This window comes from Pristis pectinata, chromosome 8, assembly GCF_009764475.1.
Source record: "Pristis pectinata isolate sPriPec2 chromosome 8, sPriPec2.1.pri, whole genome shotgun sequence".
NCBI lineage: Eukaryota > Metazoa > Chordata > Chondrichthyes > Rhinopristiformes > Pristidae > Pristis > Pristis pectinata.
This window is the reverse complement of record NC_067412.1, coordinates 66,764,948-66,790,823: the sequence shown is the minus strand read 5'-3', so window position 1 is coordinate 66,790,823 and position 25,876 is coordinate 66,764,948. Positions and strand designations below refer to the sequence as shown.

General features: G+C 38.2%; 1 protein-coding gene across 3 annotated transcripts in view; it reads right to left on the bottom strand.

The window, feature by feature from the left end:
- Positions 1–25,876, bottom strand: part of cstf2 (cleavage stimulation factor, 3' pre-RNA, subunit 2) — a 58,477-nt gene that overhangs the window by 29,428 nt on the left and 3,173 nt on the right. For 2 of the 3 annotated variants that reach the window (XM_052022448.1, XM_052022446.1), the window contains exons 3-10: positions 24,705–24,874; positions 23,315–23,451; positions 21,707–21,826; positions 21,359–21,475; positions 19,162–19,300; positions 12,453–12,515; positions 9,377–9,433; positions 477–618 (exon numbers count right to left, since the gene is read on the bottom strand). In XM_052022448.1, coding sequence (XP_051878408.1) covers positions 477–618; positions 9,377–9,433; positions 12,453–12,515; positions 19,162–19,300; positions 21,359–21,475; positions 21,707–21,826; positions 23,315–23,451; positions 24,705–24,874 — 945 coding nt within the window. The remainder of the gene's footprint in view (positions 1–476; positions 619–9,376; positions 9,434–12,452; positions 12,516–19,161; positions 19,301–21,358; positions 21,476–21,706; positions 21,827–23,314; positions 23,452–24,704; positions 24,875–25,876) is intronic. The other variant, XM_052022447.1, reaches the window with a different exon arrangement.

The following is a 25,876-nucleotide window of genomic DNA, read 5'->3' as shown; positions in this document are numbered from 1 at the left end:
AATGATGTGACCAATCCATCATTTAGAATTTAAATTTATCATGACAAAAATGTGATTACCAAGCTTTTTAAGAGGTCAATTTGTGTAGATTAGACCGATAAATATGAGAAATCTGTGAGCAATTATGCTGACAATACTCTACTGCTTAATGCAAACCTCTAATTGTTTCCCACTATAATGTCATATAATACTTTTAATTAAAAATAATTAATTTGGCTAGCTGAATCATTCTTCAGTTGTGGCACAGCCCAGGGATATCTCTCATACATCAAATACTAATGCCATCCCTTCCCCTTCCCATTCTAAAGCATGTTATAAATTAGTGACTGCACAACTTGCTTTGGTTCAGAGCATTTTCTTTTGTAAAAATAAAAGCCATTTAATGAATGGTTGTCAAAAAATCTTGGATCAACTCAGAATTGTATAAGGAAATACTTAACTGATTACAGCTAAACATCTTACAAACTGGCACTTACCTAGGTTCCACCTCCCCAGTGACTGAAAGCAAAGTCCCTCCACGTGGGTCATTTGGTGCATCTCCTAGCAATCCTCTTGGAGCAGGAGCCCCACCTACTGGGGGACCCCGCTGCATGTTGGCTCTGGGGTCCTGCATTGGGACTGAAAGGTAAAAGGAAGATTTGTAATACATCTGCATCAAGTTCTATTTTATAAAAGGCAGGCAGAAGAGAATTGAAGCCTTTCCCAACTTCACAGAGCATAGACAATGCTTCCATACTTCTTGCATGGTGAACAATCCATATTTGAGGCCTGCGCCCAGACCCTTAGATTGCTCTAAAAGTAGTCTTGAAAGATACAAGAAAGAAGTTTAAGGATGATTCAACCACATCTGATATCCAATTAATACATTACCATTGTAACACAGCCAACTGCAGAACAATTGGTACCAATATGTTTTCTGTTATTCGACAGATGTAATTGTGTCTTATGGCATGCCACAACTGACAACTAGATTAAGATAATTATTTGACAATCAGTCATTTGATATCTGAATGATGTATGCTCTGTAAAACTGCATTTTTACATGTATTCTTTCAAACAATACATTTAAAGATGTAAATTTAAACCAACCATTCAGCTCACATCAAACACTCCAAACCACAATAACAAAGAACAACATCATTCAACACTGTTGTACTGATAGCCAATGGACATCTTATGGCTTTCCCTCACAAACACATAACTATCACTTTTTGACAAGCATGCTTCACAAGTAGTGAATATCAAGATTTGCTTCTTCTAGGAGATTGCAACCTTCAATTCAAGTTAGGTAGCCACTAAATATCTTAAAGGAAAATAGCAATAATCACATTAACCTTAATGCTATTTTTTACTATGAATTTTAGAAATGGAAAGCTTTTACAGTGTATGTAACATGGTGATAACAATTGTTATAAGCACAAACTAAGAATCAAGTTAGCTCAAAAATATCTTAAGAAAGCATCACTAGTTTGTAAAAAAAAATGGGTTTTGAGATATTTATTTTAATACGAAATGCTTGCACTGCAGATTTCCAGTCAAATTTAATAGAGGTACATGTTAGTCAGCTTTATTACGCCTATGTTAAAATCAGGGCTTCCTTCCACATGAAGATATTGTCCTACATACTTCTGCCTCAGTTCTCATCCAAACTGTTTTGAAATTATTGCTGAGACTCATTCAAGAATCTCTAACCATTTATTAATTTCTTAAATGTTGTGCTTCCTTATATACAATTATCTTAGTTGCAATTTATCTCAGCTCTTTCCTTTCTAATGAAGATCCAGGAGTATCAAGTCCACAGAAATCATTATTCGGATTCTTGACTGGTGGTTGTTGAGGGCACAGGACAAGACACCAGAGAAATCAATGCTACACAAGTACCACTGTAAATGGACTTGTACCTTTCCCCATATTCAGTTAACGTTTTAAATTAAACATTTGAAAAGCCAATTGTGACAACAAAATCCATTGTGCCAACCATCCATTATATACACAGCATTAAAAACCAAAATTCTAATGGTGGGTGCAAGAATGACTCCAGCCTGCTTCCTAATACAGATGATTTCACATTTCCAGCTCCAAATTTTCATCAATTCTCTATTTTATTCACAATCTGCCAATTTCACTGGAGACCGATCAACCTCGTCTGTCAATTACATTTTAGCTGTCAATGCTGGAAGACAAAAATACACGATGTGTAGCAATGACTAAATCAGGCACAAGGAGTCTACCAATAGCTTTTGGAAGTAGTTTTAAAAATGACAACCAGGTTGTTCCTTTTTTGGGGAATATGTTGTTTAACAAAAAAAAAATGAGTTATAAACCAAAAGCCTCACTGAGTATAACATAGGGCTCTCTACATTGGTTGATTTTTTTTTTAATAATCTAAAATAACTTCCGTTGCCTTTCTGAAAAATATTAAAAGTGCAACCACAGTACATATCAGAGAACATTGTTAAGTTTCCAAATCTCCTCGGATTTCCGATTCACTTTTAGAAATGGATACAAGTACAGCTTCAACTGTTGCTAAAATTGACAAAACCTAGACAAAGAAAAACTGTGTTTATGAGGACCTGTCATTAAGAGAAACATTGCTTCATTGAAAGTCTTAAGGCCTTGAAATAGCGTACACATTTATCAAGGATCAGATAACAAAGTGAAGCAACAGCTAATACTGAAAGAAAAGACGTGCTAAGAATAGACAAATGCAGTAATAATGGTCACAATGTCTGTTTTGTTGCTGTTTCAAATGTTGGCACCACTCTAAGACATTGCTGACGTGACTACCTTTATATTCTGTATTTTACTATGTTTTGTGGTTTCAATTAATAAACTTCAGTTTTGAGCATTTGAAAAAGGATTCTTTGGAATCTCTCCACTCTGTATACAAACAGAGGTGTCAAACTACCTTATAATATTAGGAATAACAAAGGCCAACATTGAAAGGATGTCTCAAAGATACCATAAATTACATACGTGTCCCACAAATCAAGAAGGATGTTTAATTTTTGTCACAACAATCACACAGATCTTTGTGAAATCTCCACAGTTACTATAGTTAATAAATATATAATTAGTGCAGGGAAATGGACAGTTGACATTTTGGGTTGAGACCCTTCATGGGGACTAAAGCTTCTTGACCCAAAACATTGACAGTACATTTCCCTCTAAACATGCTGCCTGACCCACTGAGTTCCTCCAGCAGTTTGTTTTTTGCTTCATTTACACATTCTTTTGTAAGAAATATAATATCCAGTTATAACAAGTTATAATTCACTGTTTATTACAATTCCAGAAAACATTAGCTCAAATCAACAATCACCAAGGAGAAATATTTCAGGAAATAATGGCTGGAGTAAAATTCTTAAATTTAGGACACTATTAAGGAAGAGAAAAATTAAATAGTCAGAAGCTGCAGTCCATACTAGTATCAACAGCATAGGCAGATGAGGCCCAACAAAGAGTTTAGGAAGCTAGGAGAGGGGATACAAACCAGGATCTTACAAGGTAATAACCAATGGATTACTATCATGTTTTTGTGAGTACAGAGCAGATGAATGCATGGTTGGAAAGATGGTGTAGAATTTTGAGGAATTAAGACTGTTTATGAGAAAGTTTGTACCATTACAAGTCTAATGGGTTGTACTTCAATAGGAATGACACCAATATTCTGATGGGGGAGTCTGCTGGTGTTACTGGGGTATGGGAACCTAGGGTAGAAACAGAAGAGAAAAAAAGCTAAGCTGGAAACAGAAGGTAGGGGTTCAGGTGAGCGGTTACTTAGGAAGGTAAAGGAAAATGAAATGGCAATTATGCATGGCAATGACAGGGGCAAAGATAACCAGGGTGCATCAGAAATGGGGAAAGCATAATAGCATAAGAATGCACTAGTAGAGTCAAAGGAAGGAAAGTTGATTAAGATAAAATTCACGGCAAAAAAAGTAAAACAAAATAGGGAAGACAGTTCACAATGGATTAGGTCAGCATATGGACTTTACTGGGGTCAGTGAAAATGAAATAACAACTGGTTTATCATGCTTGTACAGTCATAGATAACTGCTTGGAAATGTAATGTGGTGGCAATAACACAAACTTGGTTCAAAAAGGGATGGGACTGGGCATTGAAGATTCTTGCATTAAATATTCCTGGATATAAAGTATTCAAGAATGATTGGAAGGAAAAAAGAGCAGCATTGGTTAAAGAGACTTTTACTGTGTTGGAGAGAGAGGATGTCAAGCAAGGTCACAGACAGAATCTCTTTGGTTAGAGCCGGTAGAGAGAACGTTACCTTGCTGGATGTATTCTACTGACCATCAACAAATAGGAGATAGGGAAGCAAACGTGCAGGGAAATTATAGGGAAGTACAAAAACTATGGTGTTGTTATAATGGGGGACTTTAATTATCCTAGTGTAAACCGGGATAGTAATAGTGTTAAAGGCAGGGAGGGTGAAGGGTTTGTAAAATGTGTCTAGGGTAATTTTCTAGAGCAATGTTTCTGATCCAATTGAGGGAAGAGATGTTGGATTTAGTTCTGGGGAGTTGGGTAGGTCAAGTGCACTGGATTTCAGTACAGGAACATTAGCAGATAATGATCATAACAACGCAAGATTTGGCTTATCTCTAAAATGGTCCAGTAAGCCACTTTGTATCAAATCTGTGCCAAGAAAAACCCAGAATAAAACCAAAATAAGCATATGGCATTGACACTGTCATATCCAAATATAATGCCTCACTCAGTTGTCCCTGCAATATAATCCTCACAGCAACATCTGGAAGCACACCAAAAATTAGGGCAGCTGCCTTTATGAACCAAAATCTGACATATTCCATAAGAATAATTATAACCGATATTACTGACTTAAATTACCACCCATGGTACGTCCTATCCCACAAATGGTGAGATGGTTAGTATACCATCAAGGAGGAAATGTCTTGGTACTCAATGACTCCATTAGAATTATCTTCCTGGATATGGATGGTTAAATGGAGAAATAAAACTCTGAAAGGAAAAACACACAGAAGTACAGCTGTGCAATTTTACCAAGCAAGAATCTTTCATTTTGAGTCTATCACAGCAAGAAGAAGTGCCCAACTTGTGAAGGGCAGTATAAACTGATAAATGGGGCCTCATGGATTTATGGAAGACAAAACTTTCACAAGAGCCAACATCCTAGGCCTACATGAGGAGATAACAGCAAAGGCACCAGGTACAGATAGTACATCTTATAATCAGAACACCAGAAGGGCAGTGCTTCAGTGGTCAATCAGGTAGCTAATGACACATCTGTAACAGTGGAAAGATGACAAAAACAGGGAAGCATTATTATTCGAAACTGCAGTCAGTGGAGTTATCAATTTAGTCAGTTCACTCAAGAATGGACATTTGGGCCAGAGTGACCACTTTAGAGGCGGTCATACAAAAGCCGTATCTGTGAGTTGAATGTAACTTGGGTGTTTTATAACAATGGTAAGAGAATTCATAGTATCTGTAAATGGTGTAAGACAATCTCATTAATGTTATAAAGTTAAAGCTCCTTATTGTCTGTCTTGTTATAATTCACAAATTCAAACTTAGAGGCCAATGGATTAGGAACTCACATCTTACGCTCTGAACCTCCATCAAATTCCATCAAAACAAACATGGGCAAGGAAATCTTCTGTTAACAGAGTTATTCAATATAAATCAACAAGAGTAGCTCAGCAGTACTACCACTGGCCTCACAGGCTTAACCAACTGATTGACTGGACTTGTGTGGTGAGAGAACCATGTGGTAAGAACTTATGGATTTCATATTTACCAATTTATCTGTCGTATCTGCTCACAATATTATTGCCAGGACTGATCACAGTGCACTTCTTCCAGATGCAAGGTGTTCTCTTCTAACTAAGAAGTTCTCCGTCACATTGTGTGGTAATACAATGTGTTGATATGAGATGGAATTAAAAAGGATAAAGCAGCTCAAAAGTCCATGCCATAGTCAACGTGCCACTGCAATCTGCAACCTCACAACTCAGCATCTTCCTCGGCCTCCTGTTGCATCAATACAGGTGACCAATCTGGAGTGTAGAAGAGCATGCCAGAAACATCAAGATCTATACCTAACAGGTAAAAACAGAATGCTATAGGGAGAACTAAGAGAAACCGCGACCACTGGATTACATCAAAACACTTTTTGCAGAGCCAGAGGCCAAAGGTGAGGTCTTAAATGACTACTTCTCATCTATCTTATTTAACATTGCAATCAGAGAATTTAGAAGTGTGTGTGAAATTCTAGAACATTCTATAATTAAAAATAAGGCATTAGATATCTCAGTGGACTTAAAAGTGGACAAGTCCCTAGGGCCTGATGAGATGCATCCCAGACTGCCATGAGAGGCAAGGGAAAAGATTGCTGGTGCCCTGACAGAGATTTTTAAATCTTTAATGACTACAGGCAAGGTACCAGATGAATGGAGGACAGCAAATATGACACACATATTCAGAAAGGGCTATAGGGATAAGGCAGTTAATTATAGGCCTGTGAGTCTAACATTGGTGGTAGGGAAGTTATTTGAAAAAAATTCTGAAGGACAAGAGTAATCAGCATCTGGAAAGGCAGAGATTAATCAAAGATAGTCAGTGTGGTTTGGCTTGGGGGAGATCCTGTCTGACCAATTTGATTTAATTGTGGTTGATTGAGTCTACACAGACTTCAGTACGGCCTCTGACAAGATCTCACTGAAAGAAAGGGTAGAACCCAAGGGATCCAGGGCAAGTTGGCAAACTAGATCCAAAACTGGCTTGGTGAAAGGAGGCAGAGGGTTGTATTTGTGACTGGGGACCTGTAACCAATGGTGTACCACAAGGATCAGTGCTTAGACACTTACTGTTTCTTATATATATATATTAATGATTTAGATACGAATGTAGGAAGTATGAAGCAAGTTTGCAGATGACAAAAATCAGTAGTGTTGGTGATAGTGAAGAAGAGTCTCAGGCGACAGGATGATACTGACCAGTTAAATAAGGGCAGAGCAATGGCAGCTGGCATTTAATTCTGATAGCAGCAAGATGATGCACTTTGGGAGGACATACACCATCATTGGTAGGGCTCTAGGGCAGGAATATTGAGGAACACAGGGGTCTCAGTGTACAAGTCCAAATATCTCTAAAGGTGGCAGCACTGGAAGATAGTGGTGTAGGTACTTTGTCCAATAGCCAAGGCAAAGAATATTAGAGCATGGAGATTATGGTACACCTTTAAAAAAAACACTGGTTATGCTGCTGCTGGAGTACTGTGTACATATCTGACCACACTATAGGAAGGATCTGATTGCATTAGAGAGGGTGCAGAAGAGATTCACCAAGATGCTTTCTGGGTTAGAGTGTTTCAGTTATGAGAAGAAACTGGGGTTGTTTCCCTTGGAGTGGAGGAGGCTGAGGGAGACCTGATTAAAAAAAAAGGTATAAAAAAAGTGAGGGGCATGGATTGAGTTGATAGTAAGAAACCGTTCCCTATTGCAGAGGTATCTAAAACAAGGAGGCCTACGTTTAGGGCACAGGGTAAGTGGGTTGGAGGGGATCTGAAGAAGAACTTTTTCCACCCAGAACCTGGAGTGCGCTGCCCGAGTTGGAGAAGAAAGCAGGCACTCTCACAGCATTCTAAGGTGATCTAAATGAGCACTTGAATTGGCAAAGCTAGAATGCTATGGACCAAGTGCTGGTAAATAGGATTCATATAGTTAGGTACTTGATGGTCAGCAGGGACATGATGGGCTGAAGGGCCTGTTTCTCTGCTGTATGACAACTACTCTGCAGTCCTGCCACATTGTTGATTAATTGTACGACACCATTAACATGCAACGGAAGAAATGGGTTCTATAAACCGCATAATCTTGAATGACGGTAGAACTCAGCATGTTTGAAAAGCAAGATTCAAGGATCAACAAGCATCTTCAGGCAGAAATGCCAAGTGTAAAAATTTATTCCAGCCTCCTTTAGAGGCCCCATCAGCACATATGCAAGCTTTAAGCCAATATAATTGATTCCAAATATTATCAAGAGCAGGCTAAGCACAGTGGATAAAACAAAGGTTAGCACTTTCAATGAAATACCAATTATAGTGCTGCCAGCTGAAACTTTAGCCAGCTTGTTTCAATACTGCTACAACAATGACTGCAAGGTTAAAAAAAAGGAAAATTTGCCAATTACCTATTACCTGTTCAGTGCTCAGTTTGGTTTCTGCACAAAAACTTGGCACCAGGCCTCCTTAGAGTCTGATTCCAAAATGGACAAAGGAACCAACTTTCAGAGGTTTGGTACAAGTAACTACCTTTGACCTTAAGACAGCATTTAACTGAATATGGCATCATTCTGCTCTCATAAAATTTACTGTCAATGAGAAATTCTCTGTGGGCTTCAGTGATAACTTACCTAAAAGCAGTTTCAGGCCAATAATCTCAGTCTAAAACATCACTGCAGGATTGGAACTCCTTGGAAGTTAAGATGTCCATCTCCACAAGTAGCAAGCCCAGAACAATATCTAATCATGGGCTCATAGTTGGGAAGTTACATTCATGCCATGCGAGTGGCAACAAAACAAAACACTTCATATCAGGTCCTTAGTGGAAATGCAACTTTAAACTATTTAGGCATTCTAACAGAATGCAGTAAACAGTGGTTTGAAAGTTGCTCCTAGACAGCGAGTTGGGATGAAAATTAAAGACCAACAGCCCAACTTGATCCCATAAATTTTCAGCTGTAGCCTTCAAAATACTGTGTACGTGATCAGAAAAAGCAATCAAAGTGCAGGGCAAATAATTAGCCTGTCAAACAGTTTTAAATTAAAAATAGTTCATCTTTCCAAAAATGTGTAACCAGCTTCAAGTGACTATCAAGATTTAGGATACTTTGACACTGCACAATATATGTAGTTACAAAATAGGTCAAAACTATTGGTGGAAAAGTAATCCTCATTTATCCACCAGTCCGGTTAACCAACTATGCTTGTAGACTTGGTGGTCAGCACACTGTGATGTTCCTGATTTGAATGCCGTTAAGATCAGTGGAATGCAGCCACGTTCTTCATGCTTTTTGGTCACTGGAGCTTTGTCCCGGCAAACTGCATCATCAGACATTACAACCAAAGAAATACATTTCTTGTTTAAGTTATCAAATACTGATGCATCACAATAATTCCAAAATCTATTTAACCTCTGACCTCAAATCTGCAACAGGAAATTCATTCTGTGTTTTTAAAAAAAATTAACCCTTGCATCTCCTCCAACAAAAATGAACACTCTTTAAGTGAAATCCAGTAAAGCTGAAGGGTTTACGTCTCTGTTACAGGTAAATTATAAGATCAGAGGTTAAAAATTGAAATCAGACCGGTACCTTGTCCTCTCTCGATCTGTGCAGTCCCTGCGGAGGCCACAGGTGAGTGCATATTTCCTGTGAGAACACGAGATAAAAGAACAGTGCAATGGATAACCTGCCCTTTGCAACATTCAGGTTTGTGCATTAAAAGTAACAGAAGCACATGAAATAACCCTCCCGAGAACACTCTCTGGATGGCTGCTAAGGGCAACAAAATAAGTTGTTTACTGACGGTGCTTAATACTGTTTAAGAACTTGGCTATGTTTAACAGTGTCATAAAAAAATTGAAGTATATCTGAAAGCATTCTGAGAAGCACTCATTGTAACAGATCAATGTTTTCCTATGAAGGGTAAACCTCACTAGGAAGATAAATGATAAGAAAATCCACCAAAAACAGCAAGAGAAAAGCTCCACAATGACCATCAAATTATAAAAATGCAAATGACAAGTAACATAAGCAAGAAAAACTAGTCATTAAGCAAGTCCTCAAAAATTAAGGAAATCAAGTAGTTAGGTAAAACAAAATGCTGTGTAATGAAAGGACTACCAACAAGTTCAATTAATTCTCTATTTTTCTACCAAGTTAGAATTCTGACCATTTCACAATTTGGAAAAAACTACTGGCAAACCTCTGTGCCAGAAAACAAATACACTGAAGTCCATCAGAATTTATCTCAGCAATTAACCATAAAAGATCCTAGTAAACTCTACAAAACCTTGAATCTATGCATAGCCATTTTATGTACAGAGAGGTTTATAAACACCTGTTTGGAGGGGGAGGGGGAGGGGGAAATATATGTATGATACACACACAGTCCATTCATTCTTTCAGGGAAACTGATAGGAACTCAGTAAAATCATTTACTTTATTTTTGGACTCAAACTTGTAATGTGATAAATATAGATCACTTGACTATTAAGTGTGTAAAAACATTTTAGGTAACGTTGAACTAATAGGCCAAAGATCAGTATTTTTGTCTAAATTCAAAATTTAACATTAATCGTCTTTCTGCCAATGCAGGGATTCACACAACTGGATCACCCACAATTCACGAATGCTTGTAAGTTAGCAATTGGATAGAATTACACTGCAGGGATTCCTTTCATTACCTCCACTTCAGTATAAATATCTTACTGGCATTTCTTCACTGGGCTCCACCCTTGAATGCTACACTAATCACAAGTAGAAGACTAAAATGAAAAAGAAATGACTTTTTTTTCAGAACACAGGAAAAATCAGAGGAGCACAATGATGCATCAAACATAAGCAGAAATATCATGTCACATTATCCACAACTCTCAAGTTTATCTACAATTGCATTACTGCATGCAAGACATGATCTACTTAGCCTTGTACCCAGAAAGATATATTTTATGAAAAATAAACAAAAATGCAGATACTGGGTGAGATGAAGTCTACGTGATTGTTGTAATGGACCAGTTGGGTTGGCAATTATAAATGCATGTTTTGTACTTACTGGCCAAGAAAGCTGGAGGTTTTGATGTGATGTTTACCATCAAGAAACTGCCTTTGGTTTGGTTCAGTTTGGATTTGGATTGGTTATAATCAGATTTTAAATTTTATTGCTGAGCTCTTCCAAGCTGCTGCTGGTGGAGGACTTGGTGACAGTAATGAATGTCAAGGGTACATGGTTAGACTCTTGATGGAAACAGCCATTTCCTGGTACATGTAAGCACGAATGTTAATTGCTACTTACTAGCTCATGTCTAAATGCTGCTTAAGTCTTACATACCATGACTACTAATTTCAAATAATTTCTGAAGGCTAAATGAAGAAGATTTTTCCTAACGTAGTGAGAAGCCACCCATTGAACTGCTGCAGTCCTTCTGATGAAGGTACTCCCACAGGATTGTTGGGTAGGAACTTTGAGGATTTGGACACAGTGATGGTGAAGAAACACTGATATATTTTCAAATCAGGAGAGCATGCAACTTAAGGGGGAAACCTACTTGTGCTGCCTGTAAAAGTAACGAGTTGGGAGGTGCTGCCTGAGTAGCCCGGGAAAGTACTTGCAGTATATTTTGTAGATGCAAACACTGCAGCCAAAGTGCGCTAGCTTTAGAGAGAATGAATGCTCAGGATGGTAGATAGGGCATCAGTCAAATAGGCTGCTTTATCCTGTTTAGTACAAAGTTTCTTGACTGTTGTTGGGGCTGCACTCACTCAGTCACAGGCAGAGTATTTCATCATGCTTTTTAAGAGCCTTGTACATAGTGGAAATGTTTTGGAGTATCAGCAGACAAAACTCTGACATATTCCTGTAGACACAGTATTCCAATAGAGTTTCTGATCAATGATGACCCCAAGGATATATAATTTAGCAAGGCCAGCTACATGTTTGGTTCAGGTTGGTTTGGGCACATATTTTACTAAAATATTCCTTTTCAAATTAGGTTGGCCATGCCCTATCAGCTCAGCTCAACATCTTCTCCACATCAGGATGGTTTAATATTACAATGTGACTATTGTGCTTGATCAAAGATAATGCACATACAACATAACAAGTCTTATTGTCCCACCTTTCTGCAAATGCCTCAGAGCCAGGTCACATATGGAAAAATTTATGGCTCTGGTTCTGGTTCAGGGCAGGTTTGAATTGACTGCAGTCAGTCACGTTTTAATTTTATTGCTGAGCAGACCTCTACTAGGATATTACTAGTGGACCTGAAATAATAGTAATGCCACTGAATGTCAAGGGTTAGACTTTTGGTCAGTATCTGCACTTGTGTGGCACAAGTGTTACCAGCTACTTATTAGCTCATGTCCAAATACTGTCTAGATCTTTCTGCATACAGGAGCTGGACTGCTTCATTTTCTGAGTTAATAACTGAACTCAACATTTAGAACTGCTATGAACAGGAAACATGATGAAAAATACTGTACAATGAAAAAAAACATAAATGAACCTAACAGCTGTTACTACCTCCTTGAAATTCAAGCGCAATCCCCCTTCCTTGTCATTAAAGAGTTGTATTAAAAAGTTACATACCCATGATCGGTTAATTTAAAAACAAAGGACATCATCAATTTTAAGCCCTATCAACAAGTTTAAAAAAAACAAGCCCAATACCTTGTCCTCTGTCCATTGGCACCGGTCCTGAAGGAGCAAGACCCATCTGAGGCTGCATGTTTCCTGTGGGCAGTAATTCATGCAGTTAAAGTGTATATATCAGGAAAGAGAATATTGCTGCAATACACAATTATATTCTGGCGGAGGTGGGCAAGAGCCAAAATGGATGCATTAGTTATGATTTTTAAAAGTTCCTTAGATTCTGAAATAGTCAGAGTTAGACAGCACAGAAACAGGCCCTTTGGCCCAAATTGTCCACACTGACCAAGTTGTCTACCTGAGCTAGTCCTATTTGCCACTCATATCCCTCTAAATTTTTCCTATCCATATAACTGACTAAATGTCTTTTGAAGGTTGTAATCATACTTGCCTCCACAGCTTCCTCTGGCAGGTTGTTTCATATACCCACCACCTTCTATGTGAAAAAATTGCCCTTCAGGTCCCTTTCCCCTCTCACCTTAAACCTATGACCTCTAGTTTTAGATTTTTCTACCCTGAGAAAAAGACTAACTATTCACCTTATCTCTGCCTCTCATTATTTTTATATAGCTCTACAAGGCCATTCCTCAGCCTCCTAAGTTCCAGGGAAAGAAGTCCCAGTCTATCCAGCCTCTCCTTGTAACTCAAGCCCTCCAGTCCTGGTATCATCCTTGTGAATCTTTTCCACACCTTTTCCAGCTTAAAGGCATCCTTCCTAGAGCAGGGTGACCAGAGCTGCACACAATACTCAAGTGTGATCTCACTAATGACTCATACAGTTGTAACGTGACATTCTAATTCCTGTGCTCAATGCACTGACAGATGAAGGCAAGTGTGCCAACCACTTTCTTCACCACTCTATTTACCTTTGGCACCACTTTCAGAGAACTATGTACTTGTATCCCTAGGTCCCTCTGTTCCACAACACTGTCCAGGGCCCTACCACTTAATGTGAAAGTCCTGCCCTGGTTTAACTTATGAAACTGCAACACCTCGCACTTGTCAAAGTTAAATTCCATCTGCCATTCTTGACCCACTTCCCCAGATGACCTAGATCCCATCGTAACCTAAGATAACCCTCTTCACTGCCCACTACACCATCAATTTTGGTGCAATTCGCAAACTTACTAACCATGCCAACTATATTCTCATCCAAGTCATTAATATAGATGACAAACAACTGGGGACCCAGCACCAGTCTCTGCGGCACACCACTGGTCACAGACCACCAATCTGAACAACGTCCCTCCACTACCATCCTCTCTGCCTTCTTCCACCAAAACAATTCTGTATCCAATTGGACAGCTCACCTGGAATCCCACGTGATCTGATTTTCCGGACCATCCTACCTTGTGGGGCCTCGTCAAAGGCCCTGCTAAAGTCCATGTAGACAATGTCCACCACCCTGCCCTCATCAATCCTCTTGGTCACCTCTTCATAAAACATAATCAAATTTGTGAGATATGATTTCCCATGCAAAAAGCTATGCTAACTATCCCTAATCAGTCCTTGCCTTTCCAAATCCTGGTATATCCTGCCCCTCAGAATCCTCTCCAGTAATTTCCTACCACTGATGTTAGGCTCACTGGCTTGTAGTTGCCTGGCTTGTACTTGCAGCCCTTTTTAAATAAATTTGCCACCCTCAGGTTGGAAGACATCAAATATAATATCACAGACAGAAAAGGAAGAAAGAGGCAACTGCAGACCAGTTAACCTGACATGAGTTGTTTAAAAAATGCTGGAATGCATTACTAATGATGAGCAAAAAGGCAATTAGAAAATCATAATATGACTGGGCAGAGTTACCATCACTTTATGAAGGAAAAATTATGTTTGACAAATTTACTAGTTTTATTTTGAGGATGCAGTTAGCAGGGTGGATAAAGGGATCAATGGATGTAACATAACTGAATCTTTAAATACATCTGATAATGTGGCACCCAAAGGGTAGTTACAGTAAAAAAAAACAAAAAGTAACCAAGCAGATAAAGCAAGCAACTACAAAGAAATATGGCATACTGATGTTTATTACAAAGGGGTTGGAATACAAAGAGTATGAAAGACTTGGTGACATGTTCCAGGGCTCTGGTAACCACATTTGTGCAATTTTGGTGATGTACCCAAGGAAGGTAGAGCAACCTCGGAGTCAGTGCAAAATTTACATGATTGATTCCAGAGGTGATTGAAGAAGCCTGATCTAAACTCATTAGACTTGAGAATCAAGCTTCTGAGAGGGATTAATAACTTTGGTAAAAGGGCTGATCATTCACATTGCAGAATTGAAAACTAGAGGGCTTCAAGTTCCTGTTAAAATTCCTGGGTGTCAACATCTCAGAGGATTTATCTTGGGCCTAACACATCAATGCAATCACGAAGGTGGCATGCCAGCGGCTCTACTTCATTAGGAGTCTGAAGAGATTTGGTATGTCACCAAAGACTTGTGCAAATTTCTATAGATGTATGATGGACAGCATTCTGACCGGTTACGTCACTGCCTAGAATGGAAGCTCCAATATGAAGGATCGAAAGAGGCTGCAGAGGGTTGTAGACTCAGCCAGCTCCATCATGGACACAACCCTCCCCACCATCAAGGACATCTTCAAGAGGCAGTGCCTTAGGAAGGCAGCATCCATCATTAAGGACCCTCACCACTCAGGACATGCCCTCTTCATGTTACAGGAGCCTGAAGACCCACACTCAACGTTTCAAGAATAGCTTCTTCTCCTCTGCCATCACATTTCTGAATGGTCTGTGAACCCATGAACACTACCTCTATTTATTTTTGTAACTTATAGTAATTTTTATGTCTTGCACTGTACTGCTGCCACAAAAAAAAACAAATTTCATGACATACGTCAGTGATAATAAACCTGATTCTGATTCATAGTCTAAAGACAAGGAGTCAAATCAGTTATGACTGAGATGAAGAGGTTATTTTGTTTCATACAGAGGGTTATAAATCCATTTAAGGTGGCTGTTTGGTATATTGGAAGCTAAGATTAATAGATTTTTGGTACAGTGAACAATCAGGAAAGAGGACTTGAAGTACAGGGTGATCAAACATCTTACTTGGAGCAGGCTACATGTACTTAACTTTAATAGTTCTCCCACTGAAAAAGAAGTTACACAGGTTATTTAAATACATCTTTGGGACATCAACCTCCCCCTCCCACCATCATCATCTTGATGGTAAGCTAGTTTCCAAGAGGTGTCCTTAATGGACAAGGAATCTGCTGGATTAATGCAAACAAAGTGTGCGCCTCCTCCAATGAGATTGTCATTCTATTCCACCCGACAGATAGGAGAATAAAGAATGCTTCCCAGAAACTTTAATTTTCTTCAAAGATTCTAATAATGGCAAAAATTGAAGGTATAGCTGAACCAGCTGACAACAATCAACTAGAAAGTTGATTATGTAATATATTAAAATGATACCATTGGCCTCTCTTTGGTTGTTACTATTAGCAGGTTCACTGTAGTTTGATTACCATCTAGTGACATTAACAGAGTACTGCAACTGTGCACCAGAACAGATGCTCAGAAATTGCATTCCAAATTTAAGGGTGCTGCACTTACTTGGCTGTCTCAATGGATTATCATTGCAATGAGGGAAAAAGGCATGGATAATAGATGAAAACATTTCAACTGGTCCTACAAATGCTAGAATATCAAAACATTATGGAGAAAAGGAAGGTAAACAAAGAAGGGATTTAGATGAGCTAAAATCTTACTGATTGAAGTTGCAACTTCAACTAGGTTTGAGAGGTTGACAGTGAATGATTCTGGAGCCCTGAGGCAAGGCAAGTTAGCATTTTTACTGTCTGCCTTATCATAAAGGGAGAATTCAGGGCCACCAGGAACTCCTTTGGAGATAAAGAAGGGGGAGGGAAGGAACTTGCAAGGCAAAGAGAAACAAATTTGCCTAATTTTAATGCCTAGATATTCCCCAAATAAAGGTAGATCAGAATGTACAGTATGCCCATAACTGTGCAAATACTAGCAGATGCACAGAAATAAGAACATATAAACAGGAGGAGTACGCCACATGATCCTTTAACCTTCCACCATTCAACAAGACCTTAATTCAAATCTTTTTCCTCAATTCCACTTTCCTGCCTAATCACCATAATACCTAGTTTCCAGAAGTTTATTAATTGTAGCACTCTGGTTGTGAACCTCAGACTTTGCAAACTTCCAAATGAATAGAAATTCCTCATGCCCCAAGTCCAAAATGATCCCAACATATCCCCCATAGGCCTCTCCTTATAAAAACAATTCTCTCTTCCCAAAATCATTCTAGTACAGTAAAGATTTACTTTCTTCAGACAAATAAATCCCTCCTGAGATAAGAGAGACCAAACCTGAAGGTAGTATTCCAACATGGTCACAACAAAGCCCTATGAAAATTGCTAGAAGACTTGTACTCGAATCTCTTGCTGCACCAGGATAAGATGTCATGTGTCTTTCTAATTAATTGTATAATAATTAACTTTGTAATTCATGTAGGAGGGCATCAAAATTTCTTTAAACACAATCTTAATGTTTTTTAAGCAGGCCCATCGAGGTCTTTCTTCCACTCCAGTTCTAAGGTGGTTGGTGAGGCCAATGTGCAATCTGCAGACATCCATAGATAGAGTAAGTGAATGGATAAAATGGAAGATCATCCATTCCTTCTGCTACTTTCATTGAGCTTTTCACTGGTATCCACATGTTCCATGCAAGATTCAATGTTCTCAGTTCCATCCTGAAACTCTTTCTCCATTTTGAGTGGTCATGTCAGGAATATACAAGTTGGTGAGGATCTAATACTTTTTCTAAGCAGGCTTTGAAAACATTCTTAAAGCACTTCCTTGCCCCTCCTGGTAACCTCTTGCAGAGGTGGTAAAATGTTTCAGGAATGTGATGTTGGCATGCAATCAATGTAACTTGCCCATCAGAGCTGCCAGAGTGTACTAAAGCCTCAATGCTGAAGGTGGGGACCTGACGTTCTGCTTATCCTGCCAGATATGGAGGATTTTGGTACCTCTCAATGTTTTGTACCATCTGCTATCAATTGTCCATGTCTCTGAAACATACATTAGGGCAAGATCAATGTTGCCCTTAAAAAGTAATCTGCTACATGATTGGATGCAAGCACTGATCTTCATCAGTGGATCTGCCACAGATCCAAACAAACCCAGTGCAAGGGGGTCAGGAAAGGTAGTGTCACCGTCCCAACCCTTTTTCTCAAGCTTTCTCACCATATTACACTTCACTTTCAACAAGCATCCCATGGAGTGGAGTTAATCTACAGGATAAATAGGAAACTGTTCAACCTATGTCACCTCCACTCTAGAATCAAGATCAGGTTCAAGTCACCATTGACTCATTCATCAAAACAAACATGCATGGTAGTGTAGCGGTTAGCGTAACGCTTTACTGTGTCAGCAACCCGGGTTCAATTCCTGCCGCTCTCTGTAAGGAGTTTGTACATCCTCCCATTGTCTGCATGGATTTCCTCCAGGTGCTCCGGTTTCCTTCCACATTCCAAAGACGTACAGGTTAGGAAGTTGTGGGCATGCTATGTTGCCGCCGGAAGCGTGGTGACACTTGCAGGCTGCCCCCAGAACACTATGCAAGAAATGCATTTCACTGTGTGTTTCGATGTACATGAGACTAATAAAGATCTTATCTTATGAAATTGGGCCTTACACTAAACATCTGCAAGACAGGGGTTCTCTACCAACCTGCTACCCCTCAACAACAGATCCACGAAGAGACCCAAGAAAACATGGTCCATTCTACATAACTCAGAAGCCACCTCAAAGCAGTCGATTTAAAATTTTCCACCACTTGTAGTGCACCACCACAACCTCTGGCCACGAGGAAAAATCTGGTCAACGGTCAAGAACTCAAAGCTGGCAGAAGGCTCACGATCTGCCAACATTTAATAGTTGCTCCCCACTTAAACAAATTTTGTTTTCTACTCTTCCTCCCAAAATTAGAAGTCCACATTTGCCCAAACTATACTCCATCTGCTATCTTCTTGGCCAAGCATTCAAGCTATGTTCCTTTGAAATTATTTGCATTTTTCCTCGCAGCTTACTTCTCCACCAAGCTTTGTACCATAAATAAATTTGGATACATTACAATCTGTCCTTTTAACTCAATGACATAAACTTAAGTCACTTACTTTAGCCCAAGCAGCACCCACGTTACAATATGGTGACCTGAAAATGACCCATTCATTCCCACTTTTATGATTCTGTTAACCATGCTTTATTAGGTTGTGCATCAAGCCACCAACTCCATGAACCATCACCTTGCAGAGCGACCTTCTATGTGGCGAGTTATACAATGGCTTTTGTAAATCCAGTGGTACCCATGTCAAACACGTCCTTAATTAATCCCAATAAATTGATCAAACACTTTCCGTTTCATAAAACCAAACTGACCCTCGCTAATCAAGTTATGTTTTTCTAACTGCCCTGTCACAATTCAGCTACAATTACACCAAGAATGCTAAGAATATCTGTAAATGCAGACCCACGGTTATCTACTGCTCCAATGGTTTAGAATCAACCCAGATCAATGATAATCTCTGTTGAATTAAATTCAATATATATATATATTTTTAACTTTGCTGTCACCAGAAAAGCAGATAAAGAGTGAAGTAAAAGCAATAAGAAACAGGAAATTAAAATTAGATAAACAAGTATATTTTGATAGTGTTCTGCAAGCACTTTTGTACCTCCAGGCCCAACTGGTCCTGGTCCAGGTCCAGGCCCTGGCCCAGCCGGTCCTTGTACTGGTCCAGGTCCAGGAACAGACACTGCCGTTTGCATTGGTGGCTGCATCATAGTAGGTGCCCCATTCACATGCATTCCACTCTAATCAAAAAAAAAACACAAAAATACAAATTAAATGCACATACACATGAAAGAGAATACACCCGCCCAAATATTTACTTAATGATATTTTTTTCATGCCCTTGACCAAAGTCTAATCAATTGTTTCGCTGTAAAACATCACTAAAATAGAAGCTACTATATAGCCTTTCCTTCTGTCCTGGAAATTATTTTCTTGAAATTGAGATGTGATTCATCACACATGAATTATCAAAAAGGAAAAAACATTGATCTTTCAACAATGCCATTCTGCAATCATTGGATAAATTTCTCTCTACCTTTTTTTTTTAAGGTCTCTTTGGGAGGTTTCTAAGTCTCATTTAGTACTGCATACCCAATGGCACCAATTGTAATTTGGCAGATATCACAAAATTTGCTATAAATCTATTTTTAATAGCTCTGCATCATTGAAGTCGTTTGGTATTTTAAATTTAGCAATAATTTTAATGATACCCAGCTAATAATTCAACTTTAGATTTAAAATAACTATTAGAGTTGTCTGCCAGTGGATCAGTTTTATCCCAGAAAACCCTATGGTCTGCTGGCATATTTCAACTGGAGGAGTGCTCAGCTTTTCCTGTTTACATGAAAGGAAGTCTTAATTTCTATCAAGCAAACTGATTATGATCAGCCTGCTCTAATTAAGCAGGCAGCATATAATTTTAAAACTAAATGAGATACTGGGAGGGAGTGAAGCGAAAAATATTTAATGTGCAATTGAATCTTCAAAAAACACAGATACTGCAAAATAATAGAAGCATCATATCAGTTATATCCATTCTACTAGCAATGTGAAGAGCTATTTAATCTAGTTTGTCTCTTCAACACTCAACTTTGAACTGCTCTCAGGGAACTCAGCCCCAAGTCATTTGGGGACAAAATACAAACCGAGAACATTTTGTAAATTAGCAGCAACTCTGGATCAGATGAATCTGATCAGATCAAAATATATACTGCCCATTTAACTGAACCTCGCAGTTGTGTTTATTTCCTTAATTCCTTTGTAGAAAAAATAGTTTACAGATTATTTATGAATTCCACTACAATTTATTGATTCATGGTTGCATTTGAACCAGGCAAATACAAGTGAGAATTATTAAACATACTGGAACAGCACTTGATAATTGCAAAAAAAAAAGCCACTAGCTATTTCAATAAGTAAATGCATTTCTAATATTAAAATGCTTAGAAAAATGTTTCTATAAAAAGGTCAAGATACTGACAGACTTTCATTAAAATGAAATAATCTTATGTGCTCTGATTTTTTGGCAAATCAGCATAGTCTCTATATATTAACTTGGTCATTAATTTACAGTGAATCTCTAAGTTACAATATTCTTGTTCACAATATACATAATTTAACCTGAAAAATCAGAAATCCTGAAGTTTAGATCAAACATTTAGTATACACACACACACAAATACAATGGATTATTTAAATATCTAAAAAAATGTGAACAATGCACTGTAAATTTCAAACTGAATTACATGGTAATAATACCAATTTCAGTTCCTGATCTGTACATTTAACTTAAAGAAAAGCAAGGTATAATTGGCCTCAAGCCCATTTGACTAAGGACAGAAAAAGGTTAAAAGCAAATAAAAAAGGATTCTTCCTCTTAATTATCATGCAGCAAATACTGCTGAAAATTAGGCTGGGCAACATGGAGTATAACCATAATCAGGATCAATCACATGGACCTCCCTGGCTGACTGCATACAAAGAATGGTTATTTGGGCACGCTCCTTACACCAGAAAATGAATTGGGAAAAAAAAACAACTCATTCAATTTCAGTGGCCATATTTTATTTCTACAGAACCCTAAGGACTCTTATTACACATAAGAATCTGCATCACATCGTCTTGACTACCAGTTTACAGTGAATGACTAAGTCAAATTCCACTTCTCACAAATTCCAGAATTTAACATTAAAATCACAAATCCCAAACAACACAAAAATTCAAGTAATGCACATACACACAATCAAACAGTACGTAACATTATGGTTTGTTTGGATATATAAAAAAACAGAACCTACCATTGGCTGTGGTTGGGAGACTGGAGGAGCAGCCTGAGCTGCTGGAGCATTTGGCCCCGCCACAGGTTGGCCAGAAGAAATAAGTGGTGTAACATTGGCTGGACGATGTAACATTTTCTGAAAAGACCAAAACATGACGGTAACTTTCAACATTTCCTTGTTAAGAATGTGTTCAACATTGTCAAAATCTAATGAACACTGAAATGTTTGGATCAGACCTTAAAGCCTCACTAGAAATCCAACTGTTCAATCCAAACATTTCCCAGGAGTACACATTTAACATGATTCACACAGCAACACTATTTGTATGCATGGTAGTTGGAAGAGTTTGCAAAGGTGTTCACTCACCATTGCAATTTCAGGATCCACAATTCTCATGACAACCTGTGCCTGTAGGAGTGCATATGCCAGTTGTGGGTTCTGTAAAAGCATGTTACGAGCCTCCTGAGGACTGTTCTGAATGCAGAGCTGAAAGTCAGAGAATATTATTTTACAATATTGAAGGATGCCATTTGGCCCATCAAGTCTGTGCTGACTCTCAGAGCAATCCCATTAATCCCCTTTGTTTGCTTATTTTCTTGCAACCTATTCCCTCTTACATACACATCAACTCCCCCTGATTCTCCTATCACCTACCTGCGCTAAGGGCAACTTACTGTAGCCATTTAACCTACCAATATATCTTTGAGATATGGGAGGAAACTGGAGCACCCGGAGGAAACCGGAGCACCCGGAGGAAACCCTGTCACAGGGAGAACTTGCAAATTCCAAACAGCACTTAAGGTCAGGATCGAACCTGCATAGATGGAGCTATGATGCAGCAAATCTGACTTCTCTGCCACTATTCAAATATATGGGCAACATTGTACTGTAACTGTTGAAATATCAAAGCATGATCTGATGATAAACATGTTTAATTCACTTCCATTCCACCAAGTTCAGTTCAGCTGCATTGCCTGGAAAAGCATTTCTCTGCAGAGTTAAATGAGTAAAGGCTAACTTTTACCACTGAAACAGAAATAACGAGTACAATTCAGACCAGTAGTTTTTACTATGCCCAACTGGATATGGCAATGGGTGGAAAACAGAGGGACTCTAACTCTTTCCAAGAGCAATAGTTTTGGATCCTTTGGTTGTCCTTCAAAACAGAGAAAACCAGTTTAAGAAAGTTTATGACTAGAACCCAAACATAACCCCAAAAATAATTGTCTGCCTTCCAGCTGTGAATACATTATTAAATATTCTTTTGTGAGATGAATGGAAGATTTTCATTTTTAAAAAACTTCTATATATAGACAGTAATTGTTGCATTTCTACTCAACACTGGCTCTGTTAGGATCAGTGTTTTGCTGAACGTTAAAAATTGCAGACGATATTTTACAGTTGGAATCGAGCAAAGCAAGTTCTTTAAAATATTTCCCTGGTGCAGAGTAAAGCATTATGTGAGAATGTGGAGGAACAGATGACTCTTTAACATCTTCCTGCATAGAGAGGCAGAGGCCAGCATCTCGCTGCATGGGGAAAGTGGATACATGTCTTATCCATTACTTTGAGTACAACACTGCAGGTAGATTTCACCTAATGATTACAAGTTTTTCTAACAAAGGGTGATCTGATATTTTTCTGAACTTGCCCTGTTAAGAAAGTGGGTCTGAAACATTCTGCAAAATCTCTGTCAAAACCACATCCACGTATACCCAAGAGAAATCTCCAGTTATCCAAAGTGGTTGCCACTATGATCCTTCACAGTCTCCTTACTGGAATGGAGAATGAAAGGAACAAAATGACAGCTTGTTCAAAATTTTCACCCTTCAAACCGATAGCATATGTGGAACCATAGATACAATGGACTATCTTCCATGATATGGGTTCTGTTTTTAAATGTCACTCAAAGCAAAAAACTATTATTTTCTACTGAAAGGCAATTAAGTGCTTATAATTAAGTGAAATTATAACCTTCATTTGCTTCATGAGTTCAAACATTTGCTCAGGTGGAAGACTGGCCACAGCACGACTGATGGATTCTGGAGCATCTTCAGGCGAGACTGGATCTCCATAAGGAGATTCCATGACAGGTCCTGCTGTGCCCAAATCTGGAAAAGCAGCACAAATAAGTATTACAAGGAATGTATTGCTAATATCATATTATCCCCAGCGGCTTTGAAATATAATATCTACATATCAGGCATACAAGAATGCATATTTTTCTTTAATTATCCACCCCTATTACAAGAGGAACAGTTTTGTTTTAATTTTTTTTAAATGTTGAAATGAAAGCTGGCTGTTTTCTATTTCAACATGGAGAACAGAAAGCAGGTTAACCAAAGGAATCGTTAATCTGAAAATGATTTGGGATGAAGACTTTATTCTAGGTCCAAACTGAATTATGTCTTGTCATGGCATTGTGATAAACTTAGGGCTCACTTTACCATTTTTTGCCACAATTCCCATTTATTGGTCAAGGAAGGTTGACAACACTGACCCAGGAAAATTTTAAGCTCCATTAAAACTCTAAAATTCATGTGTGGTATTTAATTCTGGCTGGTGATACAAAATCACGTGTATTGTCATCCAAGTAGAACAATAACTGCACAAGTCCTTGCTGCCAAAATCAAGGATTTAAAATTTGTGGAAACAATATTCAAGCAAAATTACATCCAACATTACACCCCATTTTGCAAAATTACAGTAGAATAAATATGTTTGTTTCAACTAAGCTGTTCTGTTTTCATTGCAAACTGGATGAATCAACTCCTAAAATCCTAGCCATACAGGTTTAGTCTGAATGCATCAAACTACCAATGTGGTATTTTCTGCCGTAGAAAAAGCAGGAGAACACAGTAGTCTTAATTTCCCCTAAATGACATACTTCAACAATGGGTTCATTGTTAACAAGAATGGACATATTTCCACAGAAAACATAGAATGTGGGATTGCGGCCTCTTGTATTGGGTGCTAATGAAAAACTAATGACAATCCTCAATCAACAATGAGACTGATTGACATTTAAAGATCTACTCTGGTGGAGGCTTTACAATTTAAGTATTTGTAATTATCAACAGACCACGTTTGAGGAATCCACACAAGACTCTTAACCAAATTGCAAAGTAACAGCTAAGACTATCATGTGAAGCAGAAACTGAATGCCTCCTTTCAGAATTCTCATCTTCCACTTTCACATATAGTCTTTCAAGACCCCACTTTGTGTTAAATGATATGTGACATAAGGTGAGAAAAATAGCTGTTTTGAAAAACTAAAAATGGAAATCTTTATCAGTGAAGCATTTTATTTATCCTTTGAGCAGTCAAGAAAGGTCTGACTGTTGTGGTATTAATTCATACTCACTCTTGAGCTCTTCTTTATTCTTCTCACTAGCAGCATTGTCCACTCGCAGTGCTCTTCCATTAAATTCCCTCCCATTGAGATTACGCATGGCACTGAGTGCAGTCTCCTGATCTTGGTACTCACAGAAGCCATAACCTTTGGGTTTACCAGTTTCTCTGTCATATACAAGCCTACAGGAAGACAAAATTAAAAGGTGCTCCATTTATATTTGCACAAAATGCTAGTACATAAGAACAGAGAACTAGGCCATTTGTTCTGGAGAATAAAGAAGTTCCAATGATCTAAATGCAAGTCCAAACCATCCAAAACGTTACATCGTTGTGTGCTATTTTTGTTTAGTATATTAAAATGAATTAATCATAAATGATAAACAATTGGCTTGTAATACACTTTAAAGGGTAATCAACTTTTTAATTATACAAATAAGCTGAAATATTGATTTCATATTGCTAAAAGAAAACAAACTTAACATCAAAAGCATTTAGGAATATTTAATTCCAATCCATCAAAACATACAGGACCCCATTTCCCCATGAATTTTCCCTCTTCTGCACTGGATCGATAACCTAGAGCAACGGTCATCCAACTAGTGATCATACAAGTGATCCATGAGGGTTTAACAAAGGAGGTAAACTTAGTTAGCAAGTTCACAAATTAACAAAGTAAAAATAAATAAAAAATATATTTGCACACCAGCAGCCTCAGGCAGAGAGCTGCTCATAGTCACTGAAAATCTGCAGGACAGCTCCTCTACAGAAATGGTCCATGATGGCACCAGGAGTTTATTGGGGTCAGGGCACGTATTTTACAAAGTGTGAAGCAGTGGGGCTTCCATTCCAAATGGCTAGGAACCACTGATCTAGAACCACTAAAATCCTAGTATTGTAGTTTATAAAAATGAATTCCATAAATGTGTGTGTGTGGAGGGAAAAAAAAATACTGAAAATTTATCACAGAAGCTAATAAATGTCATAAAAACCCAATGGTTCAATAAATTCCTTTATGAAAGAAATTTGCCAACCCTATTCATTCTAACTTTTAAAAGAGTCCCATATGACCTGGTTGATTCCTGAAGTTATTATTGGACACACCTACTTCCCAAGGAAGATTTGATAGTCCCTGTAATGTAATAAATTTGGACCAATAATCTATAGAAAGAGTTTAAATTCTAT